Source organism: Brachionichthys hirsutus, chromosome 21 (genome assembly GCF_040956055.1).
Source record: "Brachionichthys hirsutus isolate HB-005 chromosome 21, CSIRO-AGI_Bhir_v1, whole genome shotgun sequence".
In the NCBI taxonomy this organism is placed as follows: Eukaryota; Metazoa; Chordata; class Actinopteri; order Lophiiformes; family Brachionichthyidae; genus Brachionichthys; species Brachionichthys hirsutus.
Genome location: NC_090917.1, coordinates 4610538 through 4638519, shown reverse-complemented (window position 1 = coordinate 4638519; position 27982 = coordinate 4610538). Strand labels below are relative to the sequence as shown.

The 27982-nt window shown below is 43.9% G+C and overlaps 1 protein-coding gene across 1 annotated transcript; it reads right to left on the bottom strand.

The window, feature by feature from the left end:
- Positions 1-1992: 1992 nt before the first annotated feature.
- On the bottom strand, positions 1993-17857 carry LOC137910080 (double C2-like domain-containing protein alpha). The gene is made up of 11 exons (XM_068754509.1): positions 17826-17857; positions 14558-14925; positions 14156-14235; positions 13362-13436; positions 12969-13078; positions 10416-10542; positions 9232-9291; positions 3994-4208; positions 2642-2723; positions 2304-2400; positions 1993-2129 (listed from the first exon to the last, which is right to left on the bottom strand). Exons 1-11 carry the CDS (start codon positions 17855-17857, stop codon positions 1993-1995), a joined length of 1383 nt encoding a protein of 460 aa, XP_068610610.1.
- Between the last annotated feature and the right edge of the window lie 10125 nt (positions 17858-27982).

Genomic DNA, 27982 nt, shown 5'->3' with positions numbered 1-27982 from the left:
CACCTAAAATAGTTCATCCCTCATAATACGACTCAGTGATCACCAGGAAACCCTACCCCTATAGAATGCAGACTGTGCATTAGGCTAATCATTGGATTTGTGCTATGAATTTGTTGTTAAGAAGGTTTTCATCTTTGTTTTTTTGGTCTCCAATTAATAATCAGTGCAATCCGTCATGGTGACAGATTTGCCACCTTTGTAAAATGAGACGCAATCGAATGATGACTTTTCTGTTTCCCTCATTTGTGCATGTAAACTCAACGCTTCTGATATAAACTGCATTTCCCTGTCGCCTGCATGTGAAACAAATTCATCAGAGGGCAGCGCAGCTTGGGTTATATCCACATCAGCTATATTCAGGATAATGTGCAGGTACACTTAAATATCTACGTACTGAATGCATATACTATAAGGAACCGTTGTGATGCCACATGAAGGTATTTATTGCATACTATGCTGCTGTTTTATCGTCATTAGATGCTCATGTGTCAGCTGGAGTATTTGCTTTTAGCATCAATGGCTGGCTATCTTCCTAACGACAGCACCTGCATTATGTGTTTTCTCATTTAGCACTAATGCTGGCTCTTGTCCCTGCAGAAAGGACACAGCTTGGGTGTAAATAAATAGTTGTGGTTTTACACAAATCTGCCCAACCAGTGGATTTCATATTAATCCTCTCTGGGAAAAATAAGTACTATTTTGCAGGACGCATGTCAACGGCCTGGGTCTCAGGAGGATATACTGATAACCAATATTGATATTTATATTTGTGTTGTGCCCAATCACTTTAGCTCACGTTATTGTGAAAAGGCTGCAGTTGCACATCCTGACGGCTAGGGGGAAGTGTTGTGTTATTTAATTGGCTGCTGAAGAAGGTTCAGAGATGCTACTTTGGAGCCATTGGAATTTCAAGGATGCACACAATCAATAAAAGTGTTTTATGTAAAAGAATCATGCACAGTTTCAATTCCAAAAGAAAAATATCCAATCCAAGTGGAACACAATATATATTTACATATTTATATTCATTTACCACATGAACGTAGGTGTAATCTGCAACTTGGTCGATGCAACCCATTGTAAAGCACGGAAACAACACTGCGCTCAATACACCGATTCATATTAGCAATTTAGATATTTAACAAAAGCTGAGAAAAAAAAGGACGGCGAAGCCCCTCCTGTGATTCCATCTCTCTTCCATTCAGAGAAGGGATTTTGAAGCAAACCATCAACGTGACACCAACAAGAAACTGACACATTACACAACTCAACAACATAAAAAAAACAAAAAAACAATTCGAATAACGCCATGATGAGTGCTGCAGATCCTGGTACGTATATTTGCTCCACCAACAAACAAACATGCAAGTAATTGACTGATCCGTAAACATGGAAGAACCCTTTATCTTTAGGTTGTGCCATCTTCAGGCAGCCAGGCCACTAGATAGGAAATGTCTGACAGCAATAAGACCACTTGGAAATATTCGGAAGCATTAGGTTCAACATTATTGCCTGCAGGGAGAGGCATGTTTGCCGTGAGACTTTTAATGTCACCAGATAATGGGAATAATAACGAGAGCAGGCAGGGGAACACAAAGGATGGATGGCAGATTGAAATGTCTCCCTCATTACATATTCAGATTTTAATTACATTTTTCATGTTGGTTGAGAGCTGACCAGTTGGGAGCAGAGCAGAGGAATCATTAGGCTGACGTTAAAGCCCCGAAAGAGGCCGGACCCCCCTCATAAATAGGGCTCTGTCAGCTTTGTGGTGGGGAGGGTTCCCCTGATTTGCATCAAGCCCATTATTAGTGTTCGGAACTCTGAGTGCGCGCTCCCTTTGTGTCGTGCGTTGGGGTTTCATTTATTACACAAAGTAAGTAGGACACGAATCCTTCACAGTCATGCAGAACATCCTCAGAGCATGCGATTGAAACATCTCTCATCCTGAGTTCAGGCCCATCATGGCTGGGATGGCGGGCAACGACCAGGTCATTCCTGCAACGTGGATCCAGGCAGCTCATTGGTCAGCGTGTGCCAGCGCTCCACCTTCTTGCCCTTGTTCTTCAGACAGTCTATCCAGTGCTGCAGGGCGTCGCCTTGCGAGTGACACCCTAAGGACACGCCTCCTAAGTCGTGCACACAGACATTGAAGAAAGTAAATGACAATAAATTAAATAGAGGAGGGGGAGGGGGGGGGCGGCATTATTAGACTGATAATAAACTACAAAGTCAATCGGTAGTTTGCTGAAAGCGCCAGCAGGAAGCGATTATCTGCCATCGGGGTTGTGGCTTCAACTCACCAATGAAGTCGTTGGACTTGCCCAGGTCGTAGTCCCACACGGTGACCTCCAGCGTCTTGGTGGCTAACTCTGGGAAGGAGATCTCGTAGAAGAACTCCTGGGTGACAACACGTACAGCCAGGGAGAGAGGATGAGGGCGAAGGTGAGGAGACCACGCTTCAGTAAACTCACTAATGAGTAACAGTATTTTACAGCGCCTTAGTTTGCATGATTACCATCTCTGGAGTATAATCTAAGTACGATTGAGCTGCCTCTTTACCACTGCGTGAGCCGTGCACGCACAGATATGAGCATGCACATGCACACACACACACACACACACACAGAGAGAGGTCTACCTCATTAAACTCCGGGTTGAGAGTCTTTTTTATCACCGCTGTTTTGTGCTTGGATTTCTTATGAATGTCTGGCTTGAGGTACCTGAGACAGAGGAATGTGAGAGCATCACATTATCGTTCACACTTCACGGTACTGCTAAGAGGAATACTGCAGTGCGAGTATTATATATGCGCTACAAAATGTATGTGGCAATGATGCAGCCCTTCAGTCTTAATTCAGATTTTATGCTAAGCTAAATGAACCGTCTTACTGTAGCTTCATGTTTAGTACAAACCCATGAGATAAGAACTATCAGTGGGGGGAAGTGAGCGAATGATTGTTCCTAAAAATGTGCAACTATTCCCTCAAAGGTTCGATGCGAAGCGAACAATGTCTGAATGTGAGGACAGCAAATTGGGAAAAAGCTCCACATCCTTACGCCATGCGTCATTTAAAACCTCTGGGTATTCTTAAGCCAGCTGGAAGGCGCTCGGTGGAATCTGCGTTCGCATTTCCACCCACCACCCACAGCCCGGAGAGCAGATGCTCCCACGCGCTCTCAGACACAACAAAGCATCCGAGGAAGAGCTCCCACCGAAGGGCGGAGAAAAGAAAAAAGCATCTAAAATGAACCAAGGTGCGTGGTGCATTACTGCGGATGTGAGGGGGCTGTGTGTGTGTGGGGGGGGGGGGGTGCAGTGGGTGAGAAAGACTTGAGTTTAAGGGAGATTTGCATGAAAGCGCGTGCGACGAGATGTGAAGTGTTTTTTTTTCATTGCACAAACTGATCGGACGCCACGGAGCGAAGAAGAGGAGGGGGGGGGGGGGGGTTCAGAGCTCGTTTGTCCAGCCGAGGTGCATCGTTCAAACTTCCTGCCCTCCGTGACCCAAACACAAACGGCGCAGGCGGTATTGGTTTCCTTTCACAAAATGAGTAATGAAACTCTAGAGGACCTTCACGGCACCAGCCATCGCACCCGGTGATGCCTCCTCCACAAAACACAATGGCCATAGCATTAGATCACTTCACAGCCTCGTGTCATCCTCGTGTCAGTACCTGATGAGTGACGGATATGTTTCAGAGTGAAATCTATCGATCTCCCACGGTTTGATTCATTGGGTTAATAAAAGCCGACGGGCAGTTAAGACCAAACGCCGCGTATTAAGGTCCAGACTGAGATGAATCTGATCAATCGTTCACGAACGAGGGTCATGGAACATCAATCCATCGATCTTGTTGCGTATCAACGACTTCAAACGTGCCCAATGACGCCCCATTAAGCAGGCCGAGCTTTACTTGATTACAGACGGTGACTTTATTCCATTTCACTGAACTAAATATTCCATGGCACTGTTTCGATGTCATCCTCACGTTTTAACGTAGGGGTCGGAGTAGCCGTTCACGTCCATGGCTGCCAGGTGGGCGCAGCGCTTGACGCCCACACACAGCCCGCCACGAGCCCTCTCCTTGGCCTCGCCTTTCACACCACCATCATCATCATCAGCGGCAGCAGCCGGGGGGAGATACTGCAGGCACAGCAGCAAGCGGCCCCTCTCCTCCAGACTTCTCTGCTGCTCCGTCTCCCACTGAGAGGAAGAGGGGATGCAAGAGAAAAGGACAAAAACCACGTAAGCTGCATTTCTTCATCGGTTCAGGGTCAAAATGAACTATGGTTTAAATGTAAAATAATATTAAAGCGGATTTTTAGCTTATTTTTTTGTATATTTTGGTCACCAAATCATTTTATTTAATAGGGACAGTCCATATCATTGTAAACGCAACTGTTCGAATGTTTCCTGGATGCTTTGTATGAATTATGGCAAGTATTCCTGGCCCCACACAAATATTCCCTCCCACACCTTCCAGCTTCGTGTCTGAATGTCGTGCACGTCTTTTTGCAGATGGCTGTTTCTGGTTTGACAGATATAATGGGATCCCTCTCTTCAAACTGCTCAGCTTTTGTATAATCAGACAATAGAATAATCTTTCAGGAGCTCAGGGGACAAACTTCAGCCTTAATGTTCTGACCACTTTCCCATTTTCCACAGTGTCGTTCTTAATGGCGGGGCCATAAACAGGATATTTATTGAGGTGAGAAAAGGCTTCAGTTATTTGAAGGTTTAAAAAAACCTAAATATATATATATTAAAATCTTTTGTGAGTTCCTGAATGAGCCTTCGTCATGCTTTCAGACAAGCTTTTTCATTTGCAGACGTTTGTGTCTGATTCCGGCTCTCTGCAGTCCCAGAGGCTGAAATGTAGAAAAACAGAACTAGAACTAGAAACTGGTCCAATACTTTTATTTACACTACAGTAGTTTCACATTGAGCCTTTTGTTTCAGTTCAGGACCGCGTTGGTGTGAAGGTCTTTCAATTGCATTGCAATCATGGAGGCAAGGGATGCACAGCAAGGACCCCCCCCCCCCCCCCTAAATGACCTCACCAGCCAAATCTCTCTGCCTTTCCGTTTTCTCCAAGAAAATGCCGAAAGGAGGGCCTGGAAGCAATTTACACCAAAATAACAGGCGATGAAGCCACAGATCTGGTTCGAAGTAACATACTAGTTGTTTATTTATTTAATAACCGTGTGAGGCTTGAAGTATTTTAAGGACACATAGAAGTAGTGAGGATATGGCTGCAGTGAGGACACGTGAAAGCTCAAAGGGAAGCAAGCCACCTCTGAGGAATCCATAAAAAGCAGCGAGGCAGGCTGCATAAGGACCAAAGCAGCCGTCCTTTCAGCGTGTGATTAAAATCTGAGCGAGATGCTTATCATCGCCTTGTGGTAGCCCCGTCTTAAAGGCATTCAGCAGGGGATGAACAGATCTTTTCTAAGCTGGCTGTCGGCGACGAGGGCTGCATTTTCTGGGATTTAAAACAGAATAAAACATCTGATTGGGATGCCTCCCAGTTACCTTCCTTTTGGGGTTTTTTTTATAGCGTGTCCATCTGGGAGGACCCGGCTTAAAATAAGTGACAAAACAGCAGGGTGGTCTTCAGTGCCTCCCCCCTCCAGCTCAGGGATGTTTGCCATGTTGATGGCCGTATTTCCTCATTGCATCCATCATCAGCTTCATCTTGGGCAAAACGACTTTAGATGCCTGCTTCACATCATGAGTGCAATTACAATAATTAAAAGTACTTGGGCACAATTTCCATTAAATATTCCACATAAGCACCGTGACCTTTGTCTGCAAAATTGGGCCGAGAGACGGAACCATAAACTGAACAGGAGACAGCTCCATTATATTTGAAATGCCTACCTATGAGAGGGAACTGGTTGAACTTTAGAGAACGACTGACAGAGTTCATGTAATATTTTTCCACACAGGCGACCTTCAGACTGGAAACGATGTCTAAATAGGCATCCATGCGTGAAGCGCTACGGGCCAGAAAGTCTGCACAGACGTCATCTCTTAATAAAACTCAGTCAGGCTTTCTTTAAAAGCCAAGAGTCACAATAATTCAGCTGCCTCTGTTGTATGTAGAACTGGAAGATAACTTTGTCCAAACTGAAAGCAAAGATTTCTTGTCATTGTGTGTCTGCTGACACTGAAAATATGCCTCTCTGCTGGCATCCTTGTCGTATCAATTTAATAAGGTGATAATATATCAACGTTGATTATGCAGGGAAGTAATACAGCGCAAAATCTTTCTGCAGCAGCAAAGCGAAAACAACCAAACAAAGCAACCCCGTATAATTTATGGTTAACAGCAGCTACTCATGCCAGAAGTGAGGGGATGAATGCTAAAGCACAGACTAGCACAAGAGGAGCTGACACCCACTGCGTTCCAGACCCAAGCAGACTCGCAGCGTATCTCTTTATTTCGAGCTTAACAAGATGATGCATTGGCTCTGCTCTTTCCTTTTTCCCCACTTTGGCATATCTGCTCCCAACACACAATACCCGATACGATAGGCAAATGGCACATTCAGAGAAGTCCCATTTGAGAATAAAGCCGAACCGGGTCCAAATTCACAGCATTATTCAACAAAGCATTCCAAACCTAACAACTGTGTCTGGATCCGTCTGTAGCATGGTGACCAGAGAAGGAAATAAAGATGGGTCATCACGAACACAAAATCCCTCTGCAATGTCTCCCTAAATCTTTCTAAAGGGTAAATCTAGACAAGTAAGGCTGTAGCTTCAAAACCAGAGTGAGCCGAGGACGGTTTTATTACCTGCGTCTGGATTCACGTAATATTCCAGGTCTGATGCGGACGGCGTGGATTTACAGTTGGGGGTTGGAGTTTTGATTTTCAGCGCTTTCCCTTCTACTCATCGGCATATCCCTGAGCAAGATACTGAGCCCCAGTTGGTTCATGGATGGGTCAAATGTAGAGAAGGAATTTCCCCATTTATATACATGAAATGTGATTAGAAAATCTAGCGGCCAGCTTTCGCGACCCAGCAGACACACCTGTGTTCGACTCGCACCTTACATTTGAGTTTATCCATGCAACAAATCACAGTCAAAGCCAATCGCCCATCGACAGGAGGGGAGTCAGTCCAAAGGCAAGGTCCCGGACAAAGCGCAAAGTCAGATTCCTGCACTGCGTCGCTCCCGGCCTGAGTATTGTCCATCGGCTGCATCGAAACGTTGCCAAAGCCTTTGGCAACATGCAGAACAACAATCTAGATACAAAGTGACAGATGAAAGCATGAAATCATGCTAATGAGCAGCAACAGAGTGTGAAGAAGAAGAGGAACTTCTCACAGGACTGTGACTCGCACTCATGGCTAACAGCAGGTGTATCTGAATGTTATTTATAGGAATGTCTGCAGGTTTGTTACTGCAGGAGCTTTGCCACTGCTGGCGCACCTTTTCCGGCCATGCTATGTTTGATGTTTTGTAATATAGAAAGGATTCGGTTTTATTGCTTCCAATTTCATTTTAATGGCAAAATGGATTCCATCGCTGCGCTACTGTTTCCCTAAGTGTCTCCCTCTTATATCCATCTGTTAAGTCTTATCTCCCGGCGCGAGGTGGACAGGAGGAGGATGTTCAATATGCTACACGCCCCACACTCCTCCATGGTCCTCCCTCTCTTTATTTAATTGTCTCAGCGTTCTCCTCTCCTCGAGGGGAGGGGAGGGGGGGGTCATCATTACAGCCAACGGGCGGTTCGCCATCTGCTGTGACCGAGAGGGAGACTTTGAAACTTGCAATTGGTGAGTATAATTTACTCCAGGTACCTGGTGATGGAACAGCTCAGACCTTCGCAGATCAATAGAGAACTCCTGAAGGAGGCGAGAATGAATAGGCATCAATGCAGAGCCAGCGACAGACGAGTGGGGAGGAGATACATTTGTGGGTGGATGTGCAAAGCTGCAACCCGGGCGAGCTGATCGGCAAACACATTAAACGACCTCGGCCAGGGTGAGAAACACGGACCAATCTGTTTAGTGTCATTAATACGCCGTAAATGGTGACATAATCGACTCTAAAATCATTGCCCGTGTCTGAAAGTGAGACATTAAGATTTTGTGACAGCTTTTAAAGCGACTGATTTGATAAACAACTTCATATCAGTGCTTAGAAATCACCTTATTGTTTTTAAAAAAAAAGCATTTATGTTTCTTCTTCTTCTTGTATGGACATAGACAATACGGCCACATAGTGTAGCACATGCATGTGCAACAGTCACATGATAGAATGTGCAATGTCAAGCCAGCCTGGGAGAAGAGAACCCAAGCAGCTTATCTCTGCGTGACAAAAATAGGTCCCACTTCTATTGTTAATCCACAGCAGAAGTCTGTCTGCTACAACATGATCGACTCCAAATCGCATTTGTCAGACTCTACCTGTCCTTGTGCCCGTCCAAAATCTCCTCTCTGTCTCTGAAACCTTGACCAAAATATCAAAGTCACGACAGAAATGTCCCAGAATGAATCATAGAATTAGATTAATGCTAATCAAAAAGCAAGGCCAGCCTTCTGCTACAAATAGATGTTTTTCTATTGTGCAAATACAAGATAATTGACATACATTGTCCTTCTTTTAATGGCAGACATTCATTTTCACTCATTTCTACAAGGTTTCAGTTACTGATTTTGACCCCAGTTTGATTTTAAATGCATTGCATTTAATTACAGGATAACAATAAATCATAGCTGACATATTGGTTACATTCTTCAAACGAATCTGCTGATTGATATTCACGTCATGAAAACGATCAGACAATGATGAATGCATGGATCAACTGAGAACAAATGGTTTGAATGGCTGCTTGTCTGAAGAAGTACAAATTACACAGTTGATGCGGATGCTTGAGTTTCATTGCCCATTATCTTAATGGCTATATGACAAAGTGAAATGATCAGTTCATTATTTATTGAAATAGCTGTTTTGCAACTTTTTATTTTACTGAACTGACAAATGAATGTTTGTTTGAGTACTTGAGATGTGAGCAGGAAAAGCTGCTGCTCTGCTGAATCTTCAACGACAGCAATGCAGGCATCCTAGTTTAGAAATGAACGCCAGCCCTGATTGATGAGAGACTTATTCTGATACTATCTGGATATTGAAGCCGTGTAAAGTGACTAGAAGTGTAGGGTTGGACTGTGAGGGCGCATGTTGCATGGAACGGGTGAGTGGGGTGGTCACCTCTCTCAGGTAGCAGGAGATGCCTCTCAGGGCCGTGTTCATCGCGGTCGGCGAAGGCAGCTGGAGGGAGCGACAGCAGGAAGACGGGCGAGAGGATCCGACGCCAAAGCCGGGAGAAGGAGGAAAACACGGATGAAGGGTGAAACCACTTTGGAAAATGACACAGGTCTGACACAGCATCTGGTTTGTGTGTGTGTGTGCGTGTGTGTGTATCGTTTGATCCCAGAGTGGGCACCTCAGAGAGCCAATCTAATACCCACAGCCCTTTCTAACTCTTAAGAACAAACACCCACCCCACGTCACACACGAGCCCGCCCCTGCTCAACGCCACTTGAATTTTTTAATCCATTTATTTCTCATCTCCCTCACGCGCTCCCTCCATCCACTGGTCCTCCCAATCTCAAGGTGCCATGTTCCACACGCGTGACCCAGATGGCGTTTGGCCTGCACAACAAGCTATTTTGCTCTTGTCTGATGCTTCTTCTCAGGCAAGGGGCGTCTGAGTTACGTAAGCAGGCTTAATCGAGACGCTGCATCCCTTTCGGTGGCTTTGGTCAGGCTTTAATTCCGCTGAAGGGCAATCTTAAAGCTCATCATCATGCAATGACATTTTACATTGTACTCCATAATTTCTGGGCAACGTTTGGTGGAAGGCCCGGTGCTCTTTAACAAACATGAGGTCATCTGCATACAGACATGCCCCGGGTTCCGCCGAGGAGCTCGACCCCCCCCCACACAGAGCCTTGACTTCAACTTCGCCCAACAACTGTTGGATTATCCAAAATGCCAACTTTGAGCCGAGCGTTATTGCTCAACAGCAGCGGCTGAACTCACTAATGCTTGTGGCAGAATGTGAGTAAGTCCCTGCAGTCATTATTCAAAATCTAGTGGGAAGTCATCCCAGAGGACCGAAGGCTGCGTCCGTGATTCGGGGGTTTGGGAATGATGCGCCCACCTCTGGGTGTTTACGCTCCAGCGCCTGCCTGCCTCGTGCCACATGTTTATGCCCAGGTGATGAAACCACTGTGAGTAAATAAACCGTAACTATAGCATTATTAATGGTAATCAGCTGCTGTAGAGAATCTGATCCTGATCAATATTAACAACTTTATTTATCAATGACTATTAACATTATTACTAAAGGGAAAATAAGACTCAGAATCCCCCCCCCCCCCGCTCCTCACAGGAGGTGGATGCTCCAGACAGATGTTGAAGTGTTTGGTCTGGTCAGGCTTCACGCGGCGCAGGGCCACCCGCGACTCCCCAATGAACTCATTATGTGTCAGCTTGTCTTCATCGCACACGGACACCCTGGGAGGTAGAGGAGGAGGAGGAGAGGGAGGAGGGGGTAAAAAAAAAGAAGATCAAACGGGAGATAGCATTACGGAGGGAGGGAAACATGAATAAGAGGAAAAAAAAGCAGTAATTAAGGAGGCTGAGTTGGATTTAGAGAATCTCCAGCTGAAGGATTCACTGTGCTTTTGTGTGCATGATAGGCTGGGGCAGTTAAACAACGTTGCATATTATGACTCATTTAATTATTTCTGATGCTACGGCAACATTATAATGAGGGGAGGAAGTTGTCTGCAACAAGTCGACCTGAATTAAAAACAAGAATAATCCTATCCCTATCCCATCTGTCAAAGTGCATTGAACAGTAATTACCATTTTCCCCCTCGCAGGAACTTTGGATAATGTAAAAGTGCATTAAGAGTCATGAGGTTAAGTCAATCTATATTTATGCACCTGTCGTCATTCGACAAAAATACGTGGATAAGAGCAGCAGAGGGGAAGACGGAGAGGGAGGCAGGCTTGGTATATGTAATCAAGGGTTGCAGAGAGAGGGAGGGAATGGTGTTGGTGAGAGGGCGAGATAAAAACGGAAGAATTTATTCAAATATGTGTGTGTTTGCTATTTATTTATGCAAATACACTATGTCTATAAGCGGAGGTGAAAAATGATTATGCTACAAAGCCAAATGCAGTCCGGTGTCCATAATCTTTACTGTGCTTCATATAAATAAGAATAAAACACACTGTAATGAGAAAAAATGAGAATAAAGCTGTCCAGATGTGAACATGCTGTCATTTGGCCTAATGTTTTATTGGACTCCTAACTGAATTCATAACCACGGGAATGAAGCCTCGCCTGCCGCCTTCCGTTTCCAGTAATGAAACACGGAATTGCAGAAATATAGGAGGCGCGTTGGGCCGGTTGCCTGGGGATGTCAGAAGTCAATTGGAATTCCGCCGGAGGTAATTTCTAGTCTAGTAGTCTTATTATCCGAAAGGAGACCCCAACCCTTCAGCGTAGAAAAAGAACAAAAACAGGAAGGAGAGGTAAAGACATGAAGATGATGAAGAGGAAGAAATCAGTCCGAGCTGAGAGGTGAAAGATGGTGTGAAACATGCATGAGAGCTCTCGGGGGGGTAAAAGTACTGACTTACACTAATGATTGTGATGCACTCCTAGTTTCGACTGCATATTTTCAATTTTGAGTTCATAAGTCAACACGTTTTTTTGACTCGGTTTTTATCTTAGAGGTTTGCTTAGAATTCTATATATTTCAATCTGTTTTGTTTTTTCTTTGATTGATTCATGCAGCACAAAAGCTGTTTGGTATTCATGCAAAAGGAACCTATTTCTGTGACGTCCTGCCACGTCACAGAAATGCAAGCACACAATCACAGCAATGGATTGCAGTTGTATTTTCTGAAAATGGACTTCGATGGTCCGTCAAACTAAATGTATTTCACTTGTTGCCTTCAGGTGCCGGGTTGCCGCTGGACTCAAAAACGACAACAATGTTCCGGTTTATTCAAATTGTGCCGTGACCTGCGGCTCTATTCCTTGGAGTTCTGTCGGAGAGAGGGAGATGGAAAAATGCCAAGTCTGGGAACAGAAAATCTCTCTTGAAATATATTGGGGCTCATGCCAGACTTGAGCTTTTGATATTTTACATAGCTGCAATAATCTCTGCCCTTCAGACTTTCAGATGTGCATCAATCAGTCTCTGCTCAGGGAAAGATGCTGTGATACAGTAAAATTGTCCAAAAAACAAACAAGGATTGAGGTTTGTAAAATGTCCTGCAGGGTTGGAAATCAGTTCGGAAATGATGAAATTCACAGTTTTAGACGTGCTACAGTGGGTTGAACTTCCATCCTCCTCCTCTGGAAACGCCTCTGCTGAGCTGACACACTTGTTGGAGGCTGCTTGTTGGGCCGGCGTCTCCAATACGCCCCCGAGAGATTAACCGTCTATCCTATTTAAATCCCACGCCGATGTGTGGCTTTGGCAAAGTTTTAGTCACAGACAGAGACAAGTCGTAGCTTTTGTCACCTCTGGAGGGGGTTCAATGAAATTAAAACACCCTGCAGTGCTTTAGTCTGACCTCAATCTGTCACCGCAACTTGAACAGAGAGAGCGGGAGAGAGAGAAAGACAGAAAGAAAAACCGGGAGGGATGGCTCGGGAGGAGCGAGGGAAGATGCTTTCTGATCCTAGTGGACAGGAATGATGATGAAGAGCGAAGGTGAGGAGACAAAGCGGGATCAAGGGATCAGTGGTGATAAAAAAAAAAAAGAGTGGGAGAACGTGGTTAAAAAGAAAAGATAAAGGCCTATAAACTGAGAGCAAATTGCTGTGATTTGGATAGATGGCGATAAATCCTTTGTAAGCAAGGCTAGGCTGATGGAGGCTTGGAGCGATGGAGACAGGAATAGCCGGAGACATTTACCGCAGCGTTTTGCGGTACATGTCTTCTTCTGTGATTCCACAATAGGTGAGCGTCTCGTTCCACACAGGATTCAGCGTGTTGCGAACAGTCTTGGTTTTCAATTTATTAGCCTGTGTGTAAAAGCAGAGGGAAAGGGGGGGAGAGGGGGGGGAGGGCATTTAAAAAGTTTCCCAGAGCCGCAAACACCTAATAACCTCCGGAAAACAATTTCCTTCTGGCAAATAGGCCGTTTAGTTGTAGTGAAAATTGACACTTTCCTAATAGAGCTCAGAATTCAAGCCAGAATGAAATGAGCACTCAGTATTGCCAAAAACAAAACATGAAGGTCCTTCTTTACACTTGGAGACAAATGCTGGCACAAACCCACACTCTGAAAAATAAAATAAACCTGACCTTGCAGGCTCCAGGCAGCAGGTGCAGCTTAACGTAAGGATCGGCCAAACCGTTGAAATCCATCGGCTTCAGACCCTAAAAGAGACAGACGGGGAGAAACATGAAGAGAGGGACACGGAGCAATGGATGGAGACCACTGTGCACACTGTGGAACACCAGGATTACAATGTAAAATGGTTATCAGACTGCGAGGCGAAGGGTTCATCTGCACATGGATTTTAAAGCGGGGAGGTAGATCGTGATTGTGGATGCTTTTGACAGAGCACTGAGTTTGTTTCAGTCGGTTTGATTTCTCTTCTTTTAATATTAAAACCAGGAAGGCTGAGTTTGTTTTGTGTGTGTGTGTGGTTTTTTTTTTACTGTGTCTCAGCTTTAACAACTATTTAAATGAAGACTGAACATTGAGCAGATGGGAACTCATTTCCATGTTCCATTTTCCTGCTGTCTGCACAGGTCTTCATTTTGATCCTGTGAGTAATTCTCTCTGAATTTGCATTTTAGAAACTTGTACCAAGTCGCAAAACTTCTTGCAGGTATGAAATAAATGTCTAATGTCAAAGCAGACAAGCCTGCGACCTTGCTAGTGGCTCTCTTAGTGGTGCTTAGAACTACATTTGTGCAGTGCTCCAGCCGATGCTAGTTTAGCTATTAAAATCTGGACATAATTACAGATTTTATATTTGTATTTTCTTTATCTTACAGACGGCGTTTTGTGGCATCTGCTGAAACGGAATCATCCCTGATGAATCATAAGCACTGCTACATGACAAAGCCAAATGTGTTGCAGGATTTACCTTCGCTCTCAGGACCGTGCAGCGTAAGGAGCTGGCGGCTCGCTCGTACAGCAGGTCAAACTGCAACATTCCCAAAGAGGCTGGAAAGCAAATGGGAAGAAAAAACCCAAATGAGAATAAATCCCACATCTCAATGGGAGGGGGGGGGGCTTTGAGGCCTTTGAAATCATCCCTTTCATCATGTAATAGATGACACAATTGACCTTCAGCATATTATCAGGGATGTGATGTTAGATGTTTTAGAGCTGAAAAAAAAAAAAAAGGTTCTGGCTCATCTCGATAGCTCGATAGATTCTTAGCAAAGACTTGACTTTAAGCAAGCTGAGCCTCTTCTTCCGAATCCAGATGATTGCAGATGTCACTTAAACCGTCTTTAGGTGACTCACTGCTCAGGTGACTCACTGCTATCATCGCTGTCACAGCTGTCGATCTCAATGGAGGTGTCCACACTGCTCATGGCTGACAGCACGCCCCCTCCACCTGCTGCCCCAGGCAATAGCGGGGACAACAGGCTGGTGCTCCTTCCTCCACCTCCACCTCCACCCCCGCCTGCAGCGCCTCCGCCTTGACCTGCACTGGCAGGGCTCAGCGTGGTGGGAGCTGCCACCTGATTGGGTGAGAGCGGCTCGGAGAAGGAGGAAGTGGGTGACAAGCGAGGGAAGTAGGCGGAGATTTGACGGATGGGGCGGATGGGGCCCGGACATACGTCGATGGCCATGTGCTCCTGGATGGAGATGGCTAAACTTTTTCCTTTTCGCACAGTCATGGGGCTAGAAGGCAGAAAACACATTTGGGAACTCGTGAATTCAGTGCACATAAGAACTGCCCTCGTATCCGCTCTTACAAGTAAACAAACAGTCCCAAGCTCCGGAGCATGATTAGAGATTAAAAGAAAAAAAAACCTCACTTGGTATCTCTCCAGATTTGATCACGTAATGAAAGCTTCTCATTTTCTACATGGCAGGAGGAAGCGTTGATGTAACAGACAATCGGGGTCTCCCCATGTACCCAGCCAGTCCTCGATGAAATGAAATGTGCGACCGCGCACGCTACTTTAAGTGCTCGACGGGCCTCAATGGACAGACAGGTAATTGATGGGATGAAGTCTTCACCGTCTGTAACGCTCCTCGGTGTACTAATGGTGATGAGCTTATGTAAAGTTGTGATGATGAGGCGTGGAGTCGGATGCGAGGCTGATGCGCTTGCTCTCATTCCAAAATGAAAACGAGGGGGGGGGGGGGTCTGGATTACAAATAACTCGCAGCTATTGTTTTCTAAACACAGCAAGCCTCGAAGGGGGCTTCTGTCCTCAATTCTAAATAGCCCCCCTTCCACCAATTTGTTTCTCATTGCATCAATCCGTTGATACTAAGGCGTGAATATTGGAGTTTCTCTTTCTTTAAAATGAACACGTGTGACGCTAAGACAGGAATCTGAGCACGTAGGAGAGAACAGTTTTAAATAGTGGCCATATCGGTTTCATCTTTCGACTTGTAGGCCTGAAAATAATCGCATTAAACCCGTCAAACAGAAGCTAACGGAAAATGTGGAATCGATCAGTAGAGAAGGAACTGATCTGAAGCCAGCCTCCGGGCTTTCTCGCAGAGAGTCACATGAGAATGCTGAATTAAAACCCAACGGTCAACCATCTTCAGATTAAACAAGCAGCGTGTGACTTGTTAATAAAAGGGATAGAAAGGAGTTGACTCTGAAAGTGTTGCCCGTTGACCTTCAGCAGAAGTACAGCCAGCGAAGATCTCTCACGTGCGGCCCGCTGGGTGACACACACACCGAAAGCTCATCCAGCTCTTTACGGCTGGAGATGAAACAAACTTCATGGGCTCGCTCAAATGAAAAGACACTGATTCTGGATGGAAACATGTTGAGCATCCAGAAGCAATTCTATTTAAGGGCTGCAATAACACGATGAATGAATCCTGCAAGACAGCTCAATGAAAGAGCACAGAGATGACCTGGACGTCTGCGGGTCGGGCTTTTGGGTTTTTAAAGGATAAAACAATTCCTTATCGCATGATAACGTTGCCGTGAATGAATTCGCCCTGACAGAACAATAAAAATAAATAATTTAAGACTGCGCAGATTGCGACACATTAAGGGAGCGGGGGAAAGCAATTTAATGAGTCCCTTTGAAGACTGGCTTAAATGTGAAATGAGTCTACGATTGTTTACCTGAGATGAGTAGACGACAGGGATTGGTCGTACGAATAATAAATAATACCTCAGAGGACACACAAAAAAACAAAAATGCATCAATACTTGAATACCAGAGAACAGCCTCGTGCAGAGCGTGCATCTGTTGCAGGCTTGTGCGTGAGCGTGTGCGTGTGCGTGAGCGTGTGTTGACATAATGTGGACAGTCAGTCGCCTCCCGGTTCTGGCAGCACCATCTCTCCAGCGGCAGCACCAAACGCACATAGCCCGGAGGCCTGGCGGCTCACAGGGAAGCAGGAGCTCACGGAGGGATCCCGATTGATCGCGCTCAAGCCGACAGCTCGAATCTCTCTCTCATCTCATCTCATCTCATCGTTTCATCCGCATCTCGTTGCTGAGAAGTGGAGCACGTGCGAAATAACCGCACAGGTTTCACCGGTCAGGTTTCCAGGTGTTCAGACGAGAGGACATGCACGCGAGACTCTTTTGCCTCGGAGAGCAATGCTGTCCTTAATTCCCATAAGCTACGTGGTAGCAGTGGAATTTGTCCACAGTGGCTGTTAGTTACACAACCACAAACCCCATTGCACATATGTTTGCGAGGTAATGTGTGTTTTCTGCCAGAAACCGGCAGTCAAGTGTGGCTTTGTGCAACGTGTGACCCCCCCCTCATCCTCCACTTTTAAGTCCTTCACATTAAATTAGAGTCACATCACAGCATGCACGCGCCTCTCCTGCAATCACCCTCTCATCTCCACCTTCTCTAATCCACCTGAGCTCCCCGTTCTTCCCTCTTTATCGTTGCCATTATCGCTCTGTCAGCCCCCCCCCCCCCCTCAAACACCTCAGCTCCACCTGCAGGTATGTGGGGATCGCTCCCCATCTGGACTGGGTCTACTTCTCTTGTGTTGTCCTTACACACAATGGGCCCCCCTGCGGCGGCCTCCTTTCACCTTTAAATAACAAGCTGCTGGCTGACAGACAGACGGATGCTATAGTAAGGGCTGCACACTGTCGCTGCTCATTAAAGCTTGACAGTCAGCACATCCTTTATAGCTTACCAAAGCCACACGGAGCATTTGTAAATTACAGTGAAGTTATTTCCAGGCCGCCAGGATGCATGAACTTCGTGTGTGTGTGTGTGTGTGTGTGTGTGTGTGTGTGTGAGAGAGAGAGAGAGTCTGTGGATGCTGAAAGGTGTGAAAGAAAAGTGAGCTACATGGTAAAAAAAAAAAAAGATAGAAGAGAAAAACAGGCTGCTCCTTCCTGTGGTGCAGGAGCGGTGCGGGAAAAGTGTTCCAGTCTCCAGGTCGGCTTTATTGCTGCATTGTATTGTTTGTTGGATGTAATGCAGTTAACCAAAGAGAAACAGGCACACCGAACCAAACAGATGCAAAGTGACGAGATGATGGTGCAAAGTGCACCTGATGTAAAGAGATGAGGAAGAAACAAACGCGCGGAACACAAAAGCCATAAGGCAATAAAGACGTCGACTCACCTCAGGGATAGCGCAAGTGTGAAACTCCTCATAAAAAAAAGAGAGGGGATTCCAGCGTGGAGAGGAACGGGAGACTAACTAACAGGTGGCGTGGAAGGAGACAGAGACAGGAGGGGGAGAGAGAGGGAGAGGGAGAGAGAGGGAGAGAGGGACGGTGGGCTCCACGCATATCATTAAAAATGAAATGCATGAATAGTTCAAGTTGAAATGAGAATGAGGAGCAGAGAGAGACAGAGAGGAGAGCAGCATGCTAGATGGAGATGGGGAGGAGGAGGAGGAGGAGGAGGGTGGAGGGAAATGAGAGGAAGAGAGCGAGAGAGAGAGAGCGGCAGTAAGGAATTATTACATGACATTCTACATTCTGTCATGCTTGTGACAGTTCTCCCCCCCCCCCCCCCCCCCCCCTCAAACATACACACACACGCACACACACACGCACACACACACACACACACACACACACACACACTTGTCGTTGTATTGAAGTGCATGCATTCACTCTCTACCTTTTTACCTGACCAGAAAGGATGAGACAGACAACCAGCTGCTGTGAAGCTTTTGGAAGATGCGCCTCTGCTGGCCATTTTCCCCAAGTCGTAAACAGGAGTGCTCCGGCTCGGTCTATGCAGGAGGAATCCTGCATAGACCGAGCCCATCATTTCAAGTTGCCAGTTTGGTTCTATTTGTTGCACAGAGACCACGACCGGGCCTTTTTGTTTGCCATCGCTGTAACTGGAGAGGAAGAAAAAATTGCTGAGTGGATGAAGAAAATGTGGATTGTGAGGAAATAGTCTCGCCCTTGTACAACCTTTACAGCTCATCCACTGGGATTCATCTGGGATGGACAGAATGCTGCAAACGCTTTTCCGCCTCGTGTCGCTTGGAGCCAATCCCAGCTGACTACGGGGTGAGAGGAGGGGTACACCCTGGATGCGTCGCCAGCGCATTGCGAAGCCGCACGTACACACTCGTGCAAAACTTCAAACATTTATCTTGTGCCGACCTGATCTTCATTCCCAAATGAGAGACGAGTCTCAGTCGTGTTAATCTAACGTGTAAAAAAAAAAAAAGACGTCCAATTAAACGTCTCCGTATTTCTGTCCATGTTAATCCAGACGAGTGCATTGTGACTAAACCTCCCTGTTTTCCTCCGTCACAAACAAAGTCTCTTCAGTCTCCTTCATATAATTAAGCTAATGGCTCTTCAGGCAGTGATAGACAAAGGACAGCATGCTATTTCACCGCCCCTGTCTATCGAGGAGACACAATTGGCATCCTGTCCCTGTGTCTTGTCATCTGTCTTGTCCCTCTCTTTTAGGTGGCTTTCCTTCCCTTTCAGATGTCTGCCGTCTGTCTATCCGAAAGAGGAGCTGGGACGCTGTGGGAGAGGCTTCCGTTTTTCTGTGTTATCTTCAAAAAGAAAGTGCTTGATGCCTTTGTTCGGTTCTCTCTTATCTCATGCCCCCTTCTACATCTCTCCAGTTCTGCCTAATTCCATTAAAGCAATGGCGTGGCACGGACATGCATGGATGCATAACACCGTAATGTAATGGACACAAATCTCCAGAAGAGGATGAATCCCACTCCTTCACACAGCTCATGTTATACACAGTAACCAAATCACACACACACACAATATGTAAATCTTTGCCAAAGCCGTCAAAAAGCTTCCTGTTTCATCTTTTAGGCCTTCGGGCTTCCTCTTTGTCATCATATCTTTACGCTCCTGCATTCTGTTCATGACAAAAGCTCCTCATTATGAGCGAACAGTCGCTACATGCTGTCTCCACGCCATTTTTGCTGGCGATGGGTTCTAGCGCTCCAGCAAAAGCCACGGACCGGGACAGGGTGAACAAAGGCCATGACAAAAACAAATGACATCAGCGAGCCAGTCAGCCTTGGTATACACACACACACACACACACACACACAGAATGGTTATACAACAGGAATCTTTTATAATTATGTAACATAACATAACATATAATGTAACATGTGGGGCACCACAGGGCTCAGTGCTGTTTATTTTGTACATCAATGATATAAGATCAATTTCTAATTAAAACATGTATTTTTGTGTTTCAAAAGATTTACAAAAAAATTGTGATCAGGCGAAGGATAGAGGGATAATATATATGTATATATATATGTATTCTAAAGATTTGGATTTGTTATAAAATTAGATTTTCTACTGACAGTCAGTTTTTCAGGACTGTGTCAGGAATAAAACATCCTTTTTTTTTGGATGTGTTTGTAAGAAAGGTTGTCGGTTCTCGATAAGCCTTTGCTTCAACCTTCCCCCTTTTCGGTTCATCAGCGTTAAAAGGCCTTTTTATAATTGTCCTTTGTCCCTGTTTCATTGAAAAGTGAACCTAAATAAAATACACACATTTATTCATAATTCATAAGTAGAAAATTTTATCAAATTCTATTGACGCCTATATTTGACTTAAAAATATCCCTTAAAAAAGTACAAGTGAAGTGAAATGAGTAAACGTTTTAGGAGACACAGCACTAGGAGCATAAAGGCTCGTGCCATGACAATAAACAACAATAAACTTCATGTGCATTGTTAGATTTTCAGGCTGCTCCCATGCAACTGGTTGTAAATAATGAATGCACAACGGACATCTGCAGAGGATTGCCACAATAAACTGGTAAGAATGCATAATCTCGATTAAATGAAACAAGCTATCACCACTGGGCAGAAAGCAATATAAAGAAATCACATAATAGCCAGTGGGCTGCAAAGCAAACTGCAGTTTTACACAGAGGATGCACAATCAACACTATGTCATCAGACCCAGCAGTCAGTGGATGCACTCAACTCGCTGTGGGCCGATTATAACACAAAGTCATGAATCTGTTAAATCTATCTGGTTCTACTGGCCCGGTAGAACTGGTGCATGTTACAGCTTCTCTGTCCCACTGCACCCCTCGTGGTTTCATGTGTAGCTCAAACAGAAATTGCATTTTGAAATGGTTTTGAATTTATTACTTTCAGGTTTTTATATCTAACTTGCTGTTAGTCCAGCCATTGCATCCAGAATAATTTATAAGATTCACCCTGAATACTTTTCGTGCTGGCATTGAAAGGTAAATGTTAAAAACCTTCTGAACACAAGACAAGTTGCATCCCACACACAATCTCAATGCTTCCGCCGCCAAAATGGGAACAAAATAGTCAGAAACAGGATCTGCTGAAAATATATATTCCTGAGGAGCATAGCCAATATAGAAATGACTTCTACAGTGTACTTTTAAGCATGCCAGTGTGCAGCGTTGTTTTATCGTGAATGCAAAAATACAAAAACCATGTCAAGTGAGTCAAACAAACACAACTTGTCACTGAGTTTGCAGATTTTGAATTTTCTATGATGGTCATTTATTAGTAGGCTGTTCATACAGTACTTTGATTATTTGGATGGGATTCAAAGTGAATTTGTTTTTACCAGGATGAAAAGCTAAAATTAAAGGGATGCAGAGAGAAAAGCTTCTCCATTACTGTAAGTATTTTAATCGGATACTTTTTCCTGTACTCTACGTAAATCACAACACCCTAAATATAAGCAGAACTCAATGAAATAGTTGAGAAATGTAAATATTATAGCACGTTTTGTTCATTTATTTTTCATCAGTGCGAAAATCAAGCCTTGCTTTTCATAGCAGCTGCATGTATTTAACAATTAGAGTAAATATTTAAACTTCATTATTTCAAAAATAATTTGATGAACTGGCTCATTATTAAAATTAATGGGGGGGAGATAAAAAGAAGTGTGTGTGTGTGTGTGTGTGTAACCCGTGCACATGTGCACTTCTCCAGACTCAACACTGATCAATTATAGGATATAGATTGCCGTCTGCACCTCCTGGAACAGAAAAACACACACCAGCAAACGGAGGAGAATAGAATAAATGAAATAGAGATCTCCAAGGTCTTCCTCTGTCTGACTCTTTCTTCAGCCACGGTGAAATCAGACAAGCTATAATCTACTGGCCTGTAAATGTGTGAAATGGAAATGCAGGCACTTCTGCATGTTGGCAATGAAAAAGAAGGAGCGTGATATGAACATCAGAGAAAGAAATACAGCGGTAGCTGTGATGGCAGGACCGCAAAGGAATAGCGTGTGAAAGATAGGAGAGGAAACTGCTTTCAAATAACAGAGATTAAAGCCGAACAGGAGGGACGGGTGACCGAAGAAAGGAGACAAGGGCGCTGAGGTGTTTTCGGGCTTTGGGGGTTGATTATCGGTTTCTCATTTTATTTCTGTGCAGAGGCCACACTGAAATAAGCATCAGATCGGATGTGGATTGCTGATAAATTAAAAACTAATTTCACCAGACGCTTCACACAAATGGTATCACTTGGGATGATCTAGTAGTCTCTTCATCAGAGGATGAAGATTGAACCAGAACATTCAAGTCTTGGTGAAAGTTGTTTTTCCTTTAATGTAATCACTGGATAATCCATAAAAGAACCAGACGGACAAAAAAACACTTGAGGCATAAAATACACACTCTTTAACTGTATTACTACATAAACTGAATTAAGATCAGAGAAATGGTAGCAGCACAATATTTTTGGCCTCGAGGATGAGGATCCCCAGCATGAACATGGATAAAGTGTCACATTATATTTCAGCTAATGCGATTTTTCAGCGTACTCACCTTGATCTTGGATGCCATCCCAGTTTTTCTTTTTCTGCTTTTCCGACTCATCCTTTATGGATCTTTATACCCGCAGAGATGCGAGTGTCTGGGAGAGATAATATTCAATATTAATCACTCATGGAGCTAAAAGTTTGTCCAACAGCAGAAAGGGAGCAAATTGCAAAAGGCATCTTAAATCTGTTTCTTTCTTCTCCAGCAATACATTTTGGGATGACAGAGGCTAAAGACGTTTAAACGCAGAACGGTTTTGTGAGACATTTCTGCTGCCATATGTAGACGATCGCAGCTGAACAGTCATGGAGGGCAGATCCGGTCCCTGCAGCCTAATACGTTCACATAATGGCATGTTTGTGTTCTGGTATATTTAGATTTGCTCATCAAAAAGAGATGTGAATGTGTCCATTGGTCTGTAAACATGCAAGTAAAAATAAAAAAAATAAAAAAGGATCATAAATGCAGATGTTCTTTCTGCTAATTTTCTCCTTTTAAAGCGGTGATTACTGGGGGGTTAAATGTCAAAATTGCATTTAATGCTAGAAAAACATATATAGCACACTGGCTTTCTGCGTATTGATTCCTTTGTTTTTGCACCTTAAGTGACTGACATTCGAGGGCCAGAGAGTCGGGAGTGTCCCCGTCAGCTTCTCTGACACATATCAATGCCCTGCAGTGAACAAATGTTCATACAAGATGATGCAAGAATTATCTATCATCTTTTCATGATTTTAAATTCTATCTCCCATTGCAGGATTGAACATTCTGTGCAATAAAGTACTACATTTTCAACATTATAGCGAAGACGAAGTCTAAACCAGAGTGAGTCCAAAGGGGGGCATTGATGTGAAGTGCTTTAAGGAGCGAGCAATTAACTTAATGAGCTGTCTTCAAATGAGTTCTATTGTGGGCCTTTAAACATATTTAGGCTGAATAAAACAATATCATGAGGGAATATCAAATTAGTTAGGCTTTTTTTTTTATAACTGAATATAAAACCATGAGACAGGATCATTCTAATTAAACAAAACCCAGAGAGGCTGAGATATGAAATATTTAGTCTTCAGCCAGCACAATTTAAAATCCACTTCTACAGTGTGCTGGAGTGAAGGGCTCCTCAAAAGACAAAAATGTTCACTGAACCATCTCCTCCATAATTAAATAAACTTTCAAATATTTAAAGTATATTATATTGAGGTTTGAAGCCCGTTTCAGTCAGTGTCGTCCTCAATTTAAATTGTATGTTCCTGTGGTTAAAAAGAAAAAAATATATATGAAAACTAATATACTATAAAGTCTGGATATGTATAAAAGTCCTGAATCATATTTTTGTCAGACATTCTTGCTTACAAAATGCGAGCTGGCGTGCTGTTGTGTCAGAAACGTCTAATCTGTGCTTAAGTATACAGAACTGAAATGAAAACAGGAGCACAACATTAACCCCCCCCCTTCCTCCTCAAAAGTGCTTACATGCAGCCTCGGGAGATGTGCAGCCAGCCATATTCAAAATGGAATTCTATTAAAAGTACAATGATATGCAAAAAAAAAGGCTTTAAAGGGCATTTGAAAAGGAATGTTTTTGTTGTTGTTCTGATGTTTGTTTGCAGTGTGCATAAAGTCATTGTATAGAAGGAGTGCTCGGTGATAAAAGGATAATAACAGTTTTTCTGAATATATGTATTGTACAAATAATAAATCATTTTACGTCAAGCTGTGGCTGCCCATTATTTGACCATTTGAAATTGACTTCTATTTTTAGATTTTAGAGTGATGTCAGATTAGCTCAAATTTACCGTAATATTCATTCATTTTCCAACCGCTTATTCCGTCATCGGCCAAGCTGGAGCCAATCCCAGCAGAGAGGCGGGATACACCCTGGACAAGCCGCCAGTCCATCGCAGGGCAACACAGAGACAGACAACCAGCCACACACACACTCACACCTACGGACAATTTAGTATCACCGATCAGCCTAGGCTGCACGTTGTTGGTGGTGGGAGGAAGCCGGAGAACCCGGAGAACCCACGCAGACACGGGGAGAACATGCAAACTCCTCACAGAACGGCCACAAATCGGAGACGAACCTGCAACCGTCTTGCTGTGAGGCAACAGTGCTTACCACTGCGCCACCGGAATACTGAAAGTCAAAATACCAGTTTTAATAAGTATAAATCCAGGTGGTTAGTTTTAGTTGTTTTGGCTATTTTTGTAACGTGACATGCAGTTGCAAGTCAAAGTGTTTTAAAGTGCAGACATAATGAATTATGAATTTTGATTAATGAAACATTGTGTATAAAATGGCCAAATGAAAAGATTTGGAAGAAGAAGAGATGTCACTGGGAAATCAGATAAATATATTGAAAGGGAGAGTCACTTGTACTTTTGTATTTTTTTTTATCTCCTGAGAAGTATTTGTTGTAGTTTTAAGAGAGGCCCTCGCCAGAAAACAGTCAGATAATTAAATCACTCAGAAGACGCATCACAGAGGAGAGTCAGGTCATTCCATCTGTTGTTGATTCAAGTGTTCGGAATTTATAGGAACACGGATCAGAGCGCTGCTCCTTTGCCGAGAAGAGACAAGCCTTGAGACATCAGAATGTGAGTCATGTTATCTAATGGGGACACTAACACTCGTAGCTCCTCCAAGGTCACCTTTTGATTCACAAAATTAGCATTCGCTTACATCACATGTGTCAAACTCACGGCCCAGGGGCCAAATGTGGCCCTCCAAGTCATTTTGTGTAGCCCGCGAATGCTGCATCTGTCACACATGTTCTTAGCAGCCCACATTTGTTCTGCAGTTCTGCCCCTCTCAACTGTGACTAAAGAGTTTTGAACAAAGTTAATGCCATAACTTGTGTTGGATGATATTTTTCTTTCTTTCTTTTTTAATATTATTTACTTGAATAAGTTTGATTATTGATCGATGTAGTGTGGTTTTCTTAACATGATCAATTGAAAGGATTTATGTTATAATAACAGCAATAATCTATCCATATATTTTTACAACTATACAATTGAATATTCAATGTTTGTAACTGAAGTAGTGAACTGATCAAACGGAAAAATTCAGCAACATGGCAACAACAACAGCAACACGCTGCAGTCAGGAAATTAACAACCTGCTGGCGGTGACTATTGAAACTTTTTTTGTTTTTTCCAGCACGTGCTGAAATGTTGATCCCGGCTACGTATGGTTCTCAGGATCAGCACTGGAGAGCTCCATGGATAGTCGGCTATAGATGGAGCTCTCCAGTGCTGATCCTGAAGACAGGCTTGCTGGTTCACCTGTTTTCATATTAAGCTGCGCTAACTCTGTCCTTGCAGCGCCATGATCAACAGACAAATATGAGAATTCAGACTCTCAGTAGGAAAAAACAAGGGGATTTTTCCAAAATGTCTGTTTCTCGTTAAAGTTTTTCGAGCAGCGAAATCATCTCGCAATCCAAACAACATGTCTGAAAGTTTACGAAGCAGCTACCTGGTGATGCATTTCCTTATAATCACCGCTGTGGGGGCGAGGTTGCCCCGAGGCTGCAGGGCAGCGATGACACATTCAGGCACAGGCTGACATCCAAACAAAAATATTGTTAAGTCTCCAATACATACATCCCCAGTTGTGATCCATCAGCCAGTTGCTATGCAACGCTGACACGTTTAAGAACACTTGCGAACCATGGATGCCGTGGGTGCAAGGGGTGGGGCGACTGTATGTATGTATGATGCTGGGTGAAAAGGTTGCAAGGATTGTTAAAGGAGTCTCTGGGGGGGGGGGAGGTACTCTTCCTTCAGCCGTCCAACAATCTATTTAACATGGGAGCCAACAGTCAAGACTAATTCCAGTTTTGACATGCACAGAGGGGTTGAAAAAGTGCAAAGGTGATATGACAAGATGTCTACTCCGTTTCTTGTTCCAGGATGTTCTGGGATTGACAGGGGAAGTACGAGGGATTGGGGCGACGCTGAAAACATCGTAAACACGATATTTTCAAGCAAACTGAAACTGCAGCTAATCATTAGCCTATTTATATGATGTGACTTGAGATTGGGATGCAAAGCTGTATTTGGCAGGCGCAGTCAGGCTTCTGGACCATCTGCCTGTTACAAAGCTAAACTAAACCAACAACGCATCCCTCAAGCAGCGCTACTGGAGCTCCACTCTGCCAAAGGGGGGCATTTAAAAAAACATGATAATCACATGTGGTGAAGCGTCTCTGGCTCCATAATTAGCGGCGGTGAATGGAGGATATCTTCGACGCCGTTTGGTTTGTCTGCAGTGCAACACCAAGCCCGACCAGCAGTAAGGAAGTGGGTGAATTTATAATTCATGCCGTTTTCAGGCTAAAGGTCTGTTGATAAAGCTGCAATCATCCGTGTTGCCATACAAATCAATGTGTAATAAGTGGATTGACTACAAAAAAGTATTGTTTTTTTTGTCACAATCAGATGTGCTCTGTCTCCTCTTCAATATTTTAGAGGGTTTTTGTTTTACTGTGGAATATTCCACAGACAGTCTTTTATTGAGTCTACAAAAGTGTAGAGTGAAACCAAGGCAGAGTGGCAGTTACTGCACCTTCAGTCTACCTTTACTGCTTCTTTAGAGAGTAATAAAGTATACCTTCCATTAAGATAAAACACAACATTTACTCCTACCAAACAAAGCAACAATGCAGAGTTCAAGCTTTGTGAATGGATTTCAAGACAATTTTCTGGAAAGGTGTATTGAGGAGAAGAGAATGAATAATAATTATATTTTAGGTTTAATCAGAAGATAGCATAAATCCTGTAATTGATTTGTATTTTATTATGTTCTTTTTTCTTTTTTACAGAACCTATCGTGACACCATGCCCCGCTCAACTCAGCCTGTGATTGGCTGATCAGATGTCTTTCAGTTAGGGGGTTCTATAACACACCTCATCTTCATCATCAGGTTAGTACAGGCATGGGCAAACCCAGGCCCGGGGGCCATATGCGGCCCGTTGGTCTTTTTAATCCGGCCCGCCGAACTTGTCCAAATTATATCATTAAATAAAATTTTATTGTAATTAAACTTCATTCATTTTACCTTTTCTCTGTAATGCTACCTGTAAAAGGCCAAATCATTGAATGCAATAGCTTTCATGTGTCATTTATATTAGCTCACACAAACACTCCATCCATCTGTTCTTGGTCCGGCCCCTCTGTCAAATTTTAGAACCTATTGTGGCCCGCGAGTCAAAACGTTTGCCCACCCCTGGGTTAGTAGAATGCCTTCTGTTTCCCCCTGTTATAATAAGATATGCAAACCAGCTGCTGGTAATACACATTATGTACATGAAAGGTGAGGGTGCCGTCAATCTTCTCATCTAATTTTATTTTTATATATATATATATAATCAGCGTATTCATTAAATTATGAATTATTTCTATTCATTTTGTGCATTGAGTCCAGGAAATCAGTATAGCTCTTTGGAACTTGGACGGGTTCGTTGAGGGGCCTGTTGGACATTGC